Here is an 18,634-nt window from a genome sequence, read left to right as displayed (position 1 = left end):
TATTGTACAAACTTAGCACAACCCTTCTTGATATCTGTCTTGAACCATTCCGAACCCATCTGTACCACTAGCTTTACAACATGATACCGTAGAAGAAATGCTGATTTTCCTATTAATGATATGATAAACATTTCAACCTAAACATGTTATATACATAAAAAAATTCATATATATTAAGTACTGTATGTGTTGAGCTTAGTTACCGACCTGCTCTCCATAAACACGAAATGATCCACAGAGGGCCTAAAACAATAGTGAGCTGACAGTTGACATCTGCCTGCACAAATGCTACAGTAATGTACCTACAGGCCTTAGCACACCAAAAGGCTGTTTACCTAATGCAATCACACTGCTGCAGTTCCTACACATCAACAAACAAACATACAAACAAACATCAAATGAAAGGACAACTAAAACTTCTAATAAGCGTCAAGATTTGTCTTCAAAATGTAAATAATCAAGACAGTTGTACTTCTTTCTAGGATATAATAAGAAAAAAAGTTCCAAGTTCAGTACTATTCACAGGTAGTTTGAATAACAGTACATTTTGAATCATTTCATATCACTATCCTTCTATTTCTTTATCTTCTTAGCAAAAAGTCTGTTAAACAGATACAACACAAATTCTAATTTCTGATCTTTAAACATGTCACAATTCTTACAAAGAAGGGCATCTGTTTTACAGAGCTGGTAAACACATATTTCCTTACTGTGTGGGTTTCAAATACATTGAAAAATCTTTTACGGGTCTGTCTAACATACAAAATAATACATACAGTAGATATATACAATATGAAAGTATTATTAACATGTGGACAGAATATGTTACCTAACCCTTAATAGTTAATTAATTTCTTTATGGCACTAAAACATCGCCATTTATCTGGCAAATAAAATGGTTCAAAAATGTGTGGAAAAGGAGTATCAAAGCCGCAAATTCTTTCAATGGGTGCTTCTAGATGAAGAAAACATTCATTCTGGAAGAAAACAAAAGTACAGTGAATATTTCATTTACAATTATTCTGTCACCTCACCAAAATCCATACATAAAATAAATATCCTTACCAATGAATCAACAACACAATCATCCACTTTCTTAATAAATTCAACAGAAATACCATCCACTCCAGCTGCATCTCTCATTTTCTGCAAGGCTTTTGGTACCTCCTCCCTTCACCAAACCATTCTCCATGACTTTCACTTTGTATACCACCCCAGCCAAAGCACCCTACATTTGCCACTCTATCATCAAATACATTTACAAATCCTTCAAAATACTCACTTCATCATTACCTGTTATCATTTCCCCTTTTGCCCTCTTCACCAACATTCCTACATGTTCTCTTGTCTTTTGCACATTACTTACCTCCTTCCAAAAGACCTTTTTATCCTCCCTTGAGTTTAACAATGCTCTCTTAATCCAACTCTCATTTGCTCACTTTTCCAACTTCTGCAGCTTCCTCTTGACCTTCTGCCATTTTCTCTTGCACATCTTGCAATCATTTGCTCTCCTTCCCTGTAAGTAATGTCCAATCGCCTCTTTTTTCTCTTTCACCTGCAACTTTACTTCTTCATCCCACCACTCACTACCCTTTCTAATCTGCCCACCACCTACCTTTTATATGGCTCATACATCTCTTGCACATGTTATCACTGCTTCCCTAAGTACCTCCCATTCCTCACCCACTCCCCTTGCTTCATTTACTCTAACCTTTTGTTATTCTACACTCAGTTTCTCCTAGTACTTCTTCTCAAGTCTCCTTTCCAAGCCCACTCACTCTCACCATTCTGTTCTCCACAACATTCTTTCCTCTTTTTAAAAAACCTCTACAAATCTTCACCCTTGCCTCCACAAGATTGTGATTGGACATCCCCAGACATCTCATCAGTTTTCAGCACATGTACATCCAAAAGTCACTCTTTCTCACGCCAATCAATTAATATGTAATCTAAAAATGCCTGTTGACCATCTCTCCTACTTACAGACACATACTAGAGTATATTAAACTTTTCAAACCAGATATTCCTAATCACCGAATTGCTGCCTCCTATGTCAGCAAGATTGCACCAGGAAACAGATGCAAAAAGGCCACATTTGCACGTACTCATACTCTACGTTTCATGTGTAATGCACTGAAACCACAGCTCTCTATCCACATTTAACATGCCCTTGTTATATGGAACAAAAGAAGGAGCCAAGCAGGGATTGCTCATCCTCCTCAAAGGCTCAGGCTGGGATGTCAAAATGTGTGTGAATGTAACCAAGAGAAGTAAGGAGAAACAGGTAGTACGTCTGAGGAAAGAAATCTTTATATTCTGGCTCTGAATAACACCAAACTCAAAGGTAAAGGGGAAGAATAGTTTGGAAATTTCTTAGGAGTACAGTTAGGGGTTGGTGAGAGGACAAGAGCTAATGAAGGACTAGCACTTCTGAAGAAGTTGTGGGAGTGTGAAAGAGTGTAAGGAAGTGAATTTTACACTGATGTGGGTAAAAACTAAATAGTGAGAGATGGGTGATTGGTGCTTATGCACCTGGCTATAAGAAAAGAAAATCATGAGAGCTAAGTGTTTCAGGAGCAGATGAGTGTGTGTGTCAGAAGTTATGATGAACAAGAACAGGTATTAGTGGTAGGTGATTTGAATGCAACGGTGAGTAATATGGCAGTTGAAGGTATAATATGGGGGCGTGGGGTATTCAGTATCATGAAAAGAAATGGTGAACGGCTTATGGTGTTGTGTGCTGAAAAAAGGACAGGTGACTGGGATTTCCTGGTTTAGAAAAAGAGATACACATAAGTATACATATATGAGTGGGAGGGATGGTCAGTAGGCATTACTGGATTACATATTAATTGATGTGTGAAAGATACACCTTTGGATGTAAAAGTACTGTGAAGGGTAGCTGGTGGGATGTATGGTCACTATCTTCAGGAAGTGAGGGTGAAGATTTGTACAGGCTTTGGGAAAAGAGGAAACAATGTCAGTGAAAAGAGAGTGTTGAAAGTAAGAGAGCTTGGAAAAGAGTGTTGAAAGTAAGAGAGCTTGGAAAAGAGATTTTTGTAAAGAAATACCAGGAGAGACTGAATGTAGAATGGCAAAAGCGAAGAGTAAATGAAGCAAGGGGAGTGGGTATTTAGGGAAGCAGTTCTGGCATGTGCAAGAGATGCATGAGGCAAGCAAAAAGTGGGAGGTGGGCTGATTAGAAAGGGTAGTGAGTGGTGGGATGAAGAAGTAAAGTTGCTATGCAAGAGGTCAAGAGTAAGATGCAAGGGTTGAAAAAGAGGGTAAATGAGAGTTGGTGTAAACGAATATCGGTAAACTTTAGGAAGAATAAGAGAATGTTTTGGAAGGAGGTTAATAATGTGTGAAAATCAAGAAAACAAACATTAATAGAAGAAGCAAAAGGGGAAGTGGTGACAGGTAGTGGAGTTCACTAGAATTCACCACTTATGACTTTTACCATGGCCATCCCCTTGATAGCCCAAAGAGAATGGTGTCAGAGACATAGATAAACAGAAAGCAACATGTTAAGATGAAGTAAGGAGGAGATGGAGGGAGGATTTTGAATGACAGTTAAATATGTTTGATGATAGGGTGGCAGATGTAAGATGTTTAGGTCAGGGTGGTATGCGAAGTTAAAGAGTTATGGAGAGTGGTTTTGTGAAGTGAGAAGAGGTTGTAAAAGCCTTACATACGATGAAATGTGGTAAGCCAAATGGAGTGGATGGCACCGCAGCTGAATATATCAAAAGGGTGACTGTGTCTCTGACTAGTTAGTTGGGATTTTTAAATATATGTATGGATCAAAGTGAGGTACCTGAGGATTGGTGGACTGCATGTGTAGTGCCAATGTATAAAAGCAAGAGGGATAACAGTGAATGTTCAAACAACAGAGGTATAACTTTGTTGAGTGTACCTAGTAAATTGTATGGGAGGTAGTGACTGAGAGTAATGGCATTTACAGAGCATCATACTAGGGTGAAGTAGTGTGGTTTCAGAGTTAGCAAAGGATGTGTGCATCAGGTGTTTGTTTTGAAGATTGTATGTTAGAAACAGAGAAATGGATGGATGTGTATATGGCATTTATGGATCTGGAGAAAGCATATGATAAGGTTGACAGAGATATATTGTAGAAGATTTTAAAATATACAGTGTGGGAGGAAAGATGCTAGAAGCATTATGAAGTTTTTATCAAGGGTGTAAGACATGTGTATGAGAAGTGAACATTACAAGATGAAAGTGTGTGATGTCACCATGGTTGTTTAATTTGTTTATGGATGAGGTGGCAAGAGAGGTAAATGCATGTGTCTTGGAGAGAGGTGAAGTATGCAGTCTAAAGATGATGAGAGGGCCTGGGAAAAGTCAGATGTTTGCACTGGTGGTGGATTCGAGTAGAAACTGCAAAAGTTGATGAGTGAGTCTGCAAGAGTGTGAAAGGAAAAAGTTGAGAGCAAATGTGAATAAAAGCTAGGTTATTGTTTAGCTGGATTGGATAAGTTAGTTGAGGTGTGAGTTTAAATGGAGAAAAATTGGAGGAAGTGAAGAATTTCAGATGCATGGGAGTGGACATGGCAACAAATGGAACCTTGGAAGCAGAAGTGAGTCGTATGATGAGTGAGGGGGTAAAGGTACTAGGAGTGCTGAAGAATGCGTGGAAAGTGAGACCATTATCTGGGAGAGTGAAAATGGGTATATTTGAAGGTAAAACAGTCCTAACAATATTACAAGGATGTGAGACATGGGCTATAGATAAGGCAGCGCGGAAGCGGGTGGATGTGTTGAAAATGAAATGTCTTGAGGACAATACGTTGTGCGAGGTGATCTGATTGAGTAAAGAAAAGGCAAGAGAAAGGTGCAATAATAAAAAGACAGAGGTTGAGAGTGCTGAGGACAGACGACTGAAATGGTTTGGAAATAGGGAAAGAATGAGTAAGGAAAGGTTGACAAAGAGGATATATGTATCAGAAATGGAGGGAACAAGGAGAACAGGAAAGACCCAAAAGGAGCTGGAAGGATGAAGTCAAAACATTTTTGAGTAATTGGGACCGGAACATGCAGGAAGGCGAGGGGTGTGTGCAGGATATAGTGAACTGGAACAATGTTGTATGCAGGGGTCAACTTGCTATCAATGGACTTAACTAGGGAATTAAAGGGTCTGGGCTAAACCATTTGTGGATACACAGCTGTGGTTTTGGGGCAATACACATGACAGCTAATGAATGGATGTGACCAGATACATCGTTTCTTCATCTGTCCCTGGTGCAACCTTAATAACGCAGTCTCAGACTACACCTTACCAGACATATACTCATCAGAAGTAACATTCCCAACACAAATATAAGTTACACTTTCCCATTGATGCTCTATACATAACCCATTCCTACAACAATGCAAACACAATTTCAACATACCCCACAACCCTTCTTGCCCACAAAGCAACTACGACAATGATACATCGAGCACTTTCTACCCTGCATTCTCCAAACATAGATGTGTATGACATCACTACACTTAATGACCTATGGTCCTGACCACTGGACATGGCCAGTGTTTTCTGGGAGCTGCAGGAGCCTCATAAAGACAAAAGGGTCTCCTAAGGCAGGAACTAAGTAAACGTGTGTGTGTGTGTTACTGGACTCCTCCTGGAAAAGTCACTTTTGGCAAGGTTGTAACATGGTCAGTTAATGAAAAGGTAACAATCTCATCATAGACCTTCTCTCTGTAAAGGAGCCAATCTTATCTCTGCTAATGAATGTAGCACAGCCTTAGAGCTACAGGAGCCCCAGGATAAATAGCCCTGGGTAAGTCCAAGATCCTTTCAAAAAGAGATCCTAGAGTAATTATAAATGAAAGAAACATGCACTTATACTGAATCTTTATAATTAGCACAGATATATATCACTCATATGTCAAGAAAACAACAATGAGAATGTAAGTTAGCATTAAAGTCTTTGTAACATTACATCTATCTAACACTATAAATGCTTTATCCAACATTTCAGAGATCCTTATTCTTACCTGGACAGCTGCAGCAATCTCTGCTCCAAATCCATTTGTTATTGGTGCCTCATGTGCAATTAAAAGTCGACCAGTTTTTTTTACAGACTGAAAAATAATGTTCAAAAGGTAATCACCTTATAAGTTTTAAAGTTCAAATCACAGCCAAAAAGCAAAAAAATCCTCTTCTTATTTTTCATTATGTAAACTTCATTGTACAAATATCATAATAATGAAAATAATTTGAAACATATGCAGTACCTTTAAAGTCAATATAGTTGCAGCCTCCCAGGTATCAGGGACTTCATTTAGCTATTTTTGTGCACAACATGAAACAATTTGCATTACCATGCTGAACACTTCTATGAATCAACATCCCTAGGGACAGTTAAGAAAAATACCACTTGTGTAACTTCTGCATGCCATATAAGGTGACTACAGAGGGGTAGAACAGGGAGGCTAGAATTCCTCCCCTCCTGAATAACTACTTTCCAAAAGAAGGAAATGAGAAACAAGCCATGAGAGGACTTCTCTTCCATCTGTACTTGACAGTACTTTCCTGTGGTAAAAAATGGCAAACAAGCATCATACAAAGTCCATGAATAATAAATAGGTGCATACACACAACAGACCAAACTCACTCAAGTAACTGTCGGATAGTTTAATCCTTCATTGCTAAGTATGACTTAACTTTTAATCACATTACCCCTCCCATCTAACCTGTTGCCAGAGTCCCATCTCAGGAGGATAGACAGAGAAACCAACTATCCGCATGCAAATTCTATGAGTGAATTTTGGTTCAAGTATAAGGAAATATTCAGCAAGCTGTTCACATCATATATGAGGCTAAAACTAGAATATGCTTCTCAAGTTCATGGAAAGAAGCATGAAGAGCTAATGCAGTAGGTCCAGATGAGGAAAACAAAGATGGTACCAGCATTACGAAAGTTGAGTTACAGGGAAATAATATAGGATTTAAATTAGCCCACCTTGGATCAGGAAGTAGGGAGGGGTGACTATATCACAACAATTAAATTTGTAAAACACACTAATGATGCAGACAGTGAACATATGAAATTAAACAAGGAACTTAAAAAAAATATAATGTAATTGTGATGCATGAATGGAATAAAATGAGTGAAGACATGATTAATGCAGACAGAAATCTATGAAACTGTATGATGGAGAATGTTAAAGAGATGGGGTCCCCTGAGTTTAAAACTCGCTCCCTATAGAGTACAATTACACATAATATAAAAGTGTGGAAATCTTTGTATGAGAAAGACTAGGAAGTCAACATCATCCATAACCTGTCACCAGAGTCTCATCCTAGAAAAACAATGAAGATCAACTATATGCAAGCAAATATTAGAAATGTATTCAAGTTCATGTTGGAGGAAATATTCAGCAAGCTGTTCACATCATACAAAAGGCTAACATTAGAATATGCTTCTCAAGTCTGGCTCTGCATCTAAAGATATTATCTATCTAACTTTACCTTCAGTGCCTGTTTCCTCTGGGAAGTCCCTCAAGGGGGTGGCCATAGCAAAAGTCTTCATAACTGAGGAATTCCAGAGCAACTTCTTAGTCTTTAGTGCCTCACCCTTAACTGGGTACTGGCAGAAGGCAACTCTAGCGCAATGTTTGCATAGGCTCCTACCTAATGTTCCTCCTGACTTCTTCTACCACCTGGATTAAACTGATGTTCTTGCCTAATGTTCCAACCTACTAATTCTACCTAATGCTCCTGCCTAATTTTCCTACCTACAACTCCAATCTGATGCTACTACCATCTACCAGGGATAGTGCTCACCACAGGAAAATCTAGAGTTACAAAGAATGAGTGGTGTGAATTAAGTGTTGTCACGTTCTATGTATGACAAGGAGAGATCACATGCTTGTGGACAGAATGCCAGCAGTCAGTGTGTGGGTGAAGCAGAGAGAAAAGACAGCTACCTGGAACAGAGGAGTGCAACTTGACAACCACTGATATGCTGGCTCACTATGGAGCCATCACTAATGATCCTGATATCCAGGTGGGTAATAACAGTTATATATCTCCCTGGTCATTGGCTGCCTACTAACTACTACTTACAATTTACAGAAGCACAAAGAGCTAATAGAGAGGGTCTAAGGGATGGCAACAAATGACTGTACCAGAGCCCCTCAAAACCTGAGGTTGACTTTTTTGTGAGGTATGAGACAAATTTAGGATGTTTTGGCAAAAAGTCAGGGACTGAAACATAAATGAGATCAGCTGTTACATGAGGATATACTGTGGTAATCTTAACAAGATACAGAGGAGTGTACAAATATACAGTGGACTACCAAATGGTGCTGTACTATTAATGCAGACCCTAGGAATTATCTACTAATAGGAAAAAACTTACAAGACATCTCACTTACATCAAAAATCGTCTTTTGGTCCCATGGTAGAATTGTGACAAGGTCTATCACTTCACAAGATACATTAAGCTCTTGACGTGCAAGCTCTGCCACCTCTCTCATCACATGGATCTGCGTTCCCCATGCTAAAAGTGTTATATCTTCACCTGCAAAATATGGAAATTATAATTTAAGAAAAAAATTACTTTAATCAAGATATTTCAACATGCTTACTAACTATACTCTGTAGTCTACAAAAAACAACAGTTTCTATCTACAAAACATTTTGTCTGTATAGCCACTACAGAACCTTATCCATACTGACACTCCTCTTATACATTAGATTCAAATCTGTCCAATTTCACCTCCAATTTTCTTAGATAAGTTTCCACTTGCTATCCTCAACTACATCTTTAAGTATTTCTCTCCATTACTGTTTTCTTCATACAGCCATAACATCTCGGCAACACCTTTTCATTCTTTGGTCGCAGCTTCCTGTGCAACTCACTCTCCTAACTGCAAATTCATTTTCCAAAATATGCAAGACAACTTCCTGTACTTCAATAGCTTTTCCATGGATATAAACCCACATTTTACTTGGATACATAAGCGAGGATTCCTTGTCTCTACTGACCCCCCAAAAGTTAAATAAAATTCCCATATTTTTGTCTCTCCGCGTGAGAAAGAATACATTGTTTCTACTCAGTTTCTTCTTTTCATTGCCTCCTTGCTATTGTTTTTGCACTGTTTCTCCTTTTTATTGTATTTCTTATCTTTATTCTTTTCCTCTCCAGCAAAATCCACACCTTATCAAAGACCAGTAGTATTGAGAGTGTAGAGAAGATGCATATACTGAGGTTGAATTGAGGTATATTTGTCATGGGTGAAATGAATTCAGGCGTATCAAGGGCGTAGTAAAGATGTGCTTGACAAGGTTGAAGTGAAGAACAGTATCTCACTCAAGCATTAACAGCAGTGTGCTACAAAGCATTCTTAAGGTTCATACCATTAGCTCAATTGCTTAACCCTTTCTCTGTGCTGAGTTACACCTCTTTCTTAGATCATTGGAAAAAATACCCCAAAAAGTAGTATGCCTTCTGTTACACGAGTGTGAGAGGATGTTGAATTCAGGGTAGGCCCTGGCTGGCAGCATGGATCCTTCTTATCTATGTAAGTATTTCATGATTAATGGCACTATCGCTCCACCACCTGCTTGAGGTTACAATGTAAATGTAATGTCAAGTTTGGCACGACCACATTATCATCAGTTGACAAAAGAGAATACAGTCGTTTTGAAAAAATTCTTACTTCAAAGGGACCCATCCTGCTGCTGAGTGTGGTGCAGCCATGGAGCTGAGGAACCCCTGGAAAAAGGGCTATGAGTAATAGAAATTTTAATGATGACAGCCACATCCATCAACTGCCTAGCCAAGCATCTTATGTAAGCTTTTTGTTACTGAGACAGCTGAAGCTCTTCAAACCTAAAGGTAATTATCTAAGAGAAAGAATAAAATATGCAAGCAAACCACCCAAAATAAGAAATAAGAGAAGCAGCTCAGGATTCAAAGCTGGGACTCTTTGCTTGCATGTGGAATCAGCAGATAATCTAAAAGTATCATAAAGTTTGTCATATCTAAGAGCTGAAAAAAGTACCTAGAATCAAATTCAAGCCAGTGTGATCAAAGCAGTTCTGAAATGAAATGGCAAGAAATTCTCTCAACTGGGAAAAAAAAAGTAAAGTCTGGCAGAGGCTGACTGTCAATATAAAGTCTAAGGTGCCACCATATTGTGGCCACCGCTATCATGTCTCCTGAGATGCTAATTCTTAAGGAACAACAAAGCACACATAAGTCATGTCATATAAAACCCATGGATAAAAGAAAAAATACCCTCCAGCCTCTAATCTGAAGGTCAGAACTGAAAATGATAATAATGCAAGCAACATAATGCAACTCACAGCAAGTCTAAACAACACAAATCAGCAAATATAAATGAACGAGGGTGAGACGTCACCAGGCCATACCACACCTCCAAGCATTAATCCCACTGGCTTGTACAGGTTCCTGAATAGTTGCTGAATCCTGTGAACAAGTCCCATATGTTGTTTTATGATGGTCAAAAGGGAGGGAATCCTCCTGCATACACCTTATTTTGGAGGCAAAACTTTGAGTTTTAATGCTGTATAAGATGCTCATAGGGCTCTGTCCATAAGTGAGAAAAAATTCTAGAGTACAGTGAGATGAGAAAACAATAGAAAATGTATACTGCCTAAATTTATGCCTTTAATATGTAGTGAACAAAAGAAATTAAAGGTTTCTACTCATACACACAGATGTAAAGTAAATTACCTTCGACAAGGATGTCAGCAGATGAAAGTGGCATGGTATACTCCTCAGTGGGAACCATTTCTACAGCCGAGCGGTACAGAACCTTTGGTTCAAGAAAGATGCAAGGATTGTTGTCACGAATGCAGGACAACAGCAGACCTTTAGCTTTGATTGGTCCTCGTGGTACCACAATCTGTGAAAAGAATTATCAGTTATTTATATTTCAAATTTGATGACTATGCAACATCCCAAAAAGAATTTTTTTTTTTTTTTTTTTTTTTTTTTTTTGCCGCTGTCTCCCGCGTTTGCGAGGTAGCGCAAGGAAACAGACGAAAGAAATGGCCCAACCCACCCCCATACACATGCCTTGATTCAATCCACTGACAGCACGTCAACCCCGGTATACCACATCGCTCCAATTCACTCTATTCTTTGCCCTCCTTTCACCCTCCTGCATGTTCAGGCCCCGATCACACAAAATCTTTTTCACTCCAAATAAACAAAGTCTCAAGAATGAGAGCAATTTTTCTCTGAGACAACATGGGCAACTTAAAGCCCTAATCAAGACCAACTCATTAATTTCCTTTATACTTGATCACTGTTTCCTGCGTTAGGGAGGTAGCGCTAGGAACAGTCAAAGAAAGGTTACATACATTAGGGAAAGTAGGGAAATAGACATCATTATCTGGGAGGGCGAAAATAAGTACATTTGAAGGTATTGTAGTCCTAGTGATATCGTATGGATGTGATGCATGGGCTATACATAAGGATGTATGAAGGAAGGTGGAGGTGTTGGAAAGGAAAAATCTGAGGACAATGTCTTGTGCGAGGTGGTTTCAGGAAGAATGTTGTTTCAAAGAAAGGCTAATATTGAAGGTCACACGAAAACGAATGGGAACATTGGTGATGGGAGCAAAAAAGGAAGCGGTAACATGCAGAAACGAGGTAAACCTCATTATGATCCTTTGAAAACATTTTCTTTTTCTCCTTAAAGTTTGCTGATACTCGCACAACCCAACTCTCATTTGCCCTCTTTTTCAGCCTCTGCACCTTCCTCCTAACCGACTGCCACTCTCTTTTGTACATCTCCCAGTGTAAAGACAATATACTTATTTTCTTTTTCACTAGCAACATAACTTCATTCCACAACTCACTACCCATCATCACATGTACACCTTCCATATGCCACAAAATTCTCTTACACATGTCAGTACTGCCTCCCTAAACACCTCCTAACCCTCATCTACTCTACCTTCACTTATTCTCATCTTTTGCCACTCCACCCCTTCCAGCGAGGTAGCGCCAGGAAAAGACAAAAAAGGCCACATTCGTTCACACTCAGTCTCTAGCTGTCATGTGTAATGCACCAAAACCACAGCTCCCTATCCACATCCAGGCCCCACAGACTTTTCCATGGTTTCTACCCAGATGTTTCACATGCCCTGGTTCACTCTACTGACAGCACGTCGACCCTGTTATACCACATCATTCAAATTCACTCTATTCCTTGTACACCTCTCACCCTCCTGTATGTTCAAGCCCCAATTGCTCAAAATCTTTTTCACTCCATCCTTCCACCTCCAATTTGGTCTCCTGCTTCTCCTTCTTCCCTCCAACTCTTCCAAATCTATCCTCTGTCAATCGTTCCTCACTCATTCTCTCCATGTGTCCAAACCATTTCAACACACCCTCGTCTGCTCTCCCAACAACTCTCTTTTTATTTCCACACATCTCTCTTACCTTTTCATTACTTACTCAATGAAACCCACACACACACACCACATATTATCCTCAAACATTTCCTTTCCAACAAATCCAACCTCCTCTGTACAACCCTATCTATAGCCCATGCCTCGCAACCATATAATATTGTTGGAACTACGATTCCTTCAAACACACCCACTTTTGTTCTCTACAATAACATTTTCTCCTTCCACACATTCTTCACTGCACCAAATACCTTTGCCTCCTTCCCAACCCTATGACTCACTTCCACTTCCATGGTTCCATTTGCTGCTAAGTCCACTCCCAGATATCTAAGACACTCCACTTCCTCCAATTTTTTTCCATTCAAACTTACATCCCAATTAACTTGTCCCTCAATCCTACTGAACCTAATAACCTTGCTCTTATTCACATTTACTTTCAACTTTCTCCTTTCACACTTTTCCAAACTCAGTCACCAAATTCTGCAGTTTCTCACCTGAATCAGCCACCAGAGCTGTGTCATCGGCGAACAACAACTGACTCACTTCCCAGGCCCTCTCATTTCCAAGAGACTAAATACTCATCCCTCTCTGCAAAACTCTTGCATTTACCTCTCTAAACAACCCATCCATAAACAAATTAAACAACCATAGGGACATCACACACCCCTGCAACAGACCGACCTTCACTGGAAACCTCCAACACCATATACTCTTTAATATCTTCCACAAAGCATCTCTATCAACCCTAACATATGCCTTATCCAGATCCATAAATGCTACATACAATTCCATCTGGTTTTCCAAGTATTTCTAACACACATTCTTCAAAGCAAACACCTGATTCACACATCCTCTACCACTTCTGAAACCACATTGCTCTTCCCCAATCTGATGCTTTGTACATGCCTTTGTCCTCTCAATCAATACCCTCCCATCCAATATCCCACGAATACTCGACAAACTTATGCCTCTGTAGTTTGAATGCTCACATTTATCCCCTCTGCCTTTGTACAAGGGCACTATGCATGCATTCTGCCAATCCTCAGGCACTTTACCATGATCCATACATACATTGAGTATCCTTACCAACCACTCAACAACACAGTCACCCCCCTTCTTAATAAATCTTACTGCAATACCATCCAAACCTGCTGCCCTGCCAAATTTCATCTTCCTCAAAGCTTTCACTACCTCTTCTCTCTTAACCAAACAATTCTCCCTGACTCTTTCACTTCGCACACCACCCTGACTAAAACACCCTACATCTGCCACTCTATCATCAAACACATTCAACGAACCTTCAAAATACTCACTCCATCTCCTCACTTCATTACTACCTGTCATTACTTTCTCCCCTAGCCCCCTTCACCGATGTTCCCATTTGTTCTCTTATCTTACGAACATTATCTACCTCCTTCCAAAACATCTTTATGCTCTCCCAAAAGTTTAATCATATATGATTCTCTCTCAACCCAAATCTCATTTGCCCTTTTTAAAACCATGCACCTTCCTCTTGACCTGCCACTTTCTTTTATATAATTTTCAGTCATTTGCACTCTTTCCTTGTAAGTACCATCCAAACGCCTCTCTTTCCTCTTTCACTAACAACTTTACTTCATCCCACCACTCACTACCCTTTTTAATATGCCCACCTCCCACCTTTCTCAAGCCACATGCATCTTTTGCACACGCCATCACTGCTTCCCTAAACACATCCCATTCCTCACCCACTCCCCTCACATCATTTGCTCTCACCTTTTGCCATTCTACACAATATCTCCTGGTACTTCCTTGCACAGGTGTCCTTTTCAAGCTCACTTACTCTCGCCACTCTCTTCTCCCCAACATTCTCTCTTCATTTTTGAAAACCTCAACAAATCTTCACTTTTGCCTCCACAAGATAATGATCAGACATCCCTCCAGCTGCCCCTCTCAGCACATTAACATCCAAAAGTCTCTCTTTCACACACATACCAATAAACATGAAATCCAATGATGCCCTTTGATCATCTCTCCTACTCATATACATATACTTATGTACGTATATCTCTCTTTTCAAACCAGGTATTCCCAATCACCAGTCTTTTTCCAGCACACAAATCCACAAGCTCTTCACCATTTCCATTCACAACACTGAATACCCCATGAGCACCAATTATACATTCAACTGCAACATTACTCACCTTTGCATTTAAATTACCCATCACTAATACCCAGTCTTATGAATCAAAGCTGTTGACACACTCACTCAGCTGCTCCCAAAACACTTGTCTCTCATGATCTTTCTTCTCGTGACCAGGTGCATAAGCACCAATGATCACCCCTCTCTCCATCCACTCTCAGTTTTACACACATCAATATACAATTTACTTTCTTACACTCTATCACATTCCCACAATTCCTGCCTTCAGGAGGAGTGCTATTAATTCCTTAGCTCTTGTCCCCTCACCAACTCCTGACTTTACTCCTAAGAATTTTCCATACCATTCTTCCCCTTTACCCTTGAGCTTCATTTCATTCAAAGCCAGAACATCTAGGTTTCTTTCCTCACGGAAACCTTTCTTCTCATCTTGGTTACATCCACACACATTCAGACACCCCAATTTGAACCTTTGAGGAGGATGCGCACTCCTCGCTCAACTCCTTTCTTTTTCTCTTTTCATGAAAAAAGATGTATGAGGAAGAGGAAACTTCATTAGAAGATTAGCTTCATTGTCAAGAGTTAGGAAGAATAAAAAAAAAAGCAGATATAAGAAATACCAGAACACCAAAGACATCTTAACTATGCATCTCTTCTATAGTTAAAAGAAATATATTCATACATACCTTAAGGCCTGGCGTGTGAGCAAAGTATGCTTCTGGCGACTGAGAATGATAAAGAGCACCATGACCCACTGCACCACATGGAGCTCGGAAAGTCAACTTCCCACAATTAAAGAGATTCCCAGATCTGTAGCGGTACTTTGCTGCTTCATTTACAATCTAGGAAGAAATATCAATATTAGTATAAACTCTCCCATCAAAGCACCATCACTCACAATAAAACATGAATAATTATAAAACAGGCAAAAAGGAAAAACCTGAAGTATGAAATACTTCTTCTCTCAAGGGTAGTGTCATAAGAGTCAAGAAAAATCTCTAGAATCCATCGGTGTCATAAAGCTCTTACTCCCCTGCCTTCTGGTGAAGTTAATGCCTTTCATCCATTGCTAACCACCTACTTAGTGCTGCAGCCTGTAGGCTTGATCTAGGTGAACCCACCAATTCATCAACAACCTTCACTCTGGCAGTGATGTTTTCATCTCACTGGCTGTCGGTAACAATCTGCCTCCTGACTCTCGGAACATGGACATCAACCCAATGGTGGTTACTACCACTCAGTAGTCAGGATTTTTGAGAGGGGGAAAGTAGGGTAGGAAAACACATCTTGGGGAGAATGCATATGGAACACTACCCTACAAAGAAACAGGTTTTCTAGCTTCAAAATTTACACTTCTCTCCAGGGTTGGAATCAACCTATACACCTAAAATGCATACCAACAAGGAGTATTAGGGTTGGATGGAAACTTCCTAAAAAAAAAAAAAAAAAAAAAAAAAACTAAAATTAAAAATACATAAATGAAAACAAATGAAGATAAAGTATGGTAAACAGAAATCAAAAGCCATCTTGTGATACACTAAGGTACATCAACCCAAAGGTGTTAAATCAGTGCCTCACATGGTCATTCCTCAATATGTTGAGTAAGGTATTGTTAATCAATGCATTTGAGATGTTTGAGTTGGTTTGAGCATGACAAAAAATGCAAGATGGGGAGTTTCCAAGGAGACTGTATGATAGTATGATTAAAGCAGTTGGTGTGAGAGGACATCCTGTGGAAGAATACTGGAGAGAGAAATGGGGGAGGAAGGTGCGGAATGGTGTGTGAGGGAGGCATGTACAGACAGGTATAAGTGGAGTCTCTTTTGCTGTGCCACCCCTTTGATGGCAGTTCCAAAAGAGAATGGGCATCAGAGATATAAATGGATAGATATCTTTTTCTTTCTTTCATAATATTCACCATTTCCCACGTTAGTGAGGTAGCGTTAAGAACAGAGGACTGAGCCATTGAGGGAATATCCTTACCTGGCCCCCCTTCTCTAATCCTTCTTTTGGAAAAGTAAAAAAAACGAGAGGGGAGGATTTCTAGCCCCCCACTCCCTCCCCTTTTAGTTGCCTTCTACGACATGCAGGGAATACATGGGAGGTATTCTTTCTCCCCTATCCCCAGGGATAAAATGGATAGATATATGGATTGGAAAATTCTAAAGAACTTTATGGTTATGCTGACCTCCTTAAAGGAAGTATTTCTCAGAAAGGCCAAGGAGGAGACTAACTTCCCAAATGATCTTCTCTGTGACAGTCTCTGAGTGACCAAAGGTGAGCCCTCAACAAGTGAGCTGTCATGATAATGTGTTTGCACAGATATAGACAGAGCAAGAGTGTGGAAGGCCAGCAGTTTCTCACTAGAAACACTGATTGTAGGGAAGTCCAGACCCTAATTTTCCTAGGGATAAATGAATGTATCTTTCAGGCTTGTGGGACAGACCAGAGCACAGAAAAACTACTGAAAAAGTGGATGAGAAAAAATCCAGTTTTACAAGACAAGAATAAAATCCAGCTGGGGTTCAGGAACAGATACATGGGTGTATTCTACTTACAATAAATTCAGTCACCTATAAATCTATTTCATTATCTTCAGCTGTATCTCAAAATAAAAGATTAATTCATGTGCAAAAATGAGTAACTAACTGAAAAAGCTTTCATGTACTTAAACAGAGTGCCCTTACTTAAATGTGGAACTTGTACAGCCACTCCCCGATTTACGAAAGACCCAACACGCATAAATCCGACTTTACGCAAATACTCCCATAACTCATATACAATACTTTTTAAGACACTGAAAAATTTGCATTAGTAACTGAAACACTAGATAGGATGCATAAAGGAATACAGTGAACAGATGCATTAGGTGGGTAGTCTCTTTCCCAAGGAATGCATCTTACATAAACAATGATGCAGTTACAGTGGTTCCATGTGCATCTCTGCCTCTCTGTTTCAGAACTTTTAGGGTTAATATCACCCATATTTCTAACTCATAATCACTGGAAAATGACCAAGTGATGATAAGAGTGAAGGAACCCCTCTCAAATGTAAATTACTTGATTTAGAGATGAATATGAAAATCATAAAGAAGCACAAAGGCAGGAAAAACTATCTTCCATCTCACATGAGCCTGGCCTGGCTACCTCAACAATGAACACAATTTTGAAGACCTCATGCAACTAGAATAAGATGGCAATGGAGACTGCAGACAATCAAGATGAACCAGTTGAAAAAGTATGACAGTTCAACACTAAGGAGATGGTTAATACATTTCATGAAGTAGGATTGACAACAACACAGTTAGAGAAGAATCTGAATGGCTCACGATTTTTAATATTAAACAGTGGAATTGACAAGACACTGGCTACCACAGAGAAATATACGAGGAGAAAAGGTCCACAATTACAATCACCTCTAAATAGGTTTGTGAGGAAGATGGAGTGGCTTGCTCCACCCATCTACACAACCTTCCACCTCCAGACTTGCCAATGCAACCCACAAACTCTGATGTTGACCCTAGTGATGTGATCCCTATCTCCTCTCCATCTTTCTTGTCTAGCAACTAAGTTTTACATCACCCACCACAAGTAGGACACCTTCACAAAGTCTAAGCATTACTGAGATTTAGGTAAATTATTCTTTACAGTCTAATACTAGGATTTATGTAATTTTTTAAAGTTAATAACTTCTTTCTCATGTTTCTATGTTTCTTTATACAGCAATTTCTTTCCCATATTTCTACTGCTCAATATGGTGTTTTTTTAAAGTGTGTTGGTGATGCTGTCTGGAATTTTGGGTGGTGTGTGCACGGGGAGCAAGTATAGTACTGGGTGTGGCATACAACAGTGGCAGAAAACAGGGTGCCTGTGTGACACAGTACAAGTGAAAACAAACTAGTTACCAAGGAAGGAAGGCTCAACTATTCCAAATGATGGAAATTTGGGCAAAATCATATTGTTTATGACAAGTTTTGACTTATGCACTGTTATTAAGAACATTACCCCTAAATAAATCAAGGAGCATCTATGTAGATTTACTTGTAACCTTTCATCTACTGAAAACAAATTTATGTA

At 39.4% G+C, this 18,634-nt stretch overlaps 1 protein-coding gene across 2 annotated transcripts in view; it reads right to left on the bottom strand.

Annotated features, from left to right (window-relative positions):
- Window positions 1-423: 423 nt before the first annotated feature.
- The window catches only part of BckdhB (Branched chain keto acid dehydrogenase E1 subunit beta), a 38,755-nt gene continuing 20,544 nt past the window's right edge, over window positions 424-18,634 (bottom strand). For both annotated transcript variants that reach the window (XM_071662856.1, XM_071662857.1), the window contains 5 exons: window positions 15,245-15,400; window positions 10,731-10,902; window positions 8,404-8,549; window positions 6,019-6,105; window positions 424-977 (listed from right to left, as the gene is read on the bottom strand). In XM_071662856.1, coding sequence (XP_071518957.1) covers window positions 837-977; window positions 6,019-6,105; window positions 8,404-8,549; window positions 10,731-10,902; window positions 15,245-15,400 — 702 coding nt within the window. In that variant the 3' untranslated portion in view covers window positions 424-836. The remainder of the gene's footprint in view (window positions 978-6,018; window positions 6,106-8,403; window positions 8,550-10,730; window positions 10,903-15,244; window positions 15,401-18,634) is intronic.

This window comes from Panulirus ornatus, chromosome 6, assembly GCF_036320965.1.
Source record: "Panulirus ornatus isolate Po-2019 chromosome 6, ASM3632096v1, whole genome shotgun sequence".
Lineage (NCBI taxonomy): Eukaryota > Metazoa > Arthropoda > Malacostraca > Decapoda > Palinuridae > Panulirus > Panulirus ornatus.
Note: the sequence above shows the minus strand (reverse complement) of the source record. Positions and strands in the feature narration are given on the sequence as shown.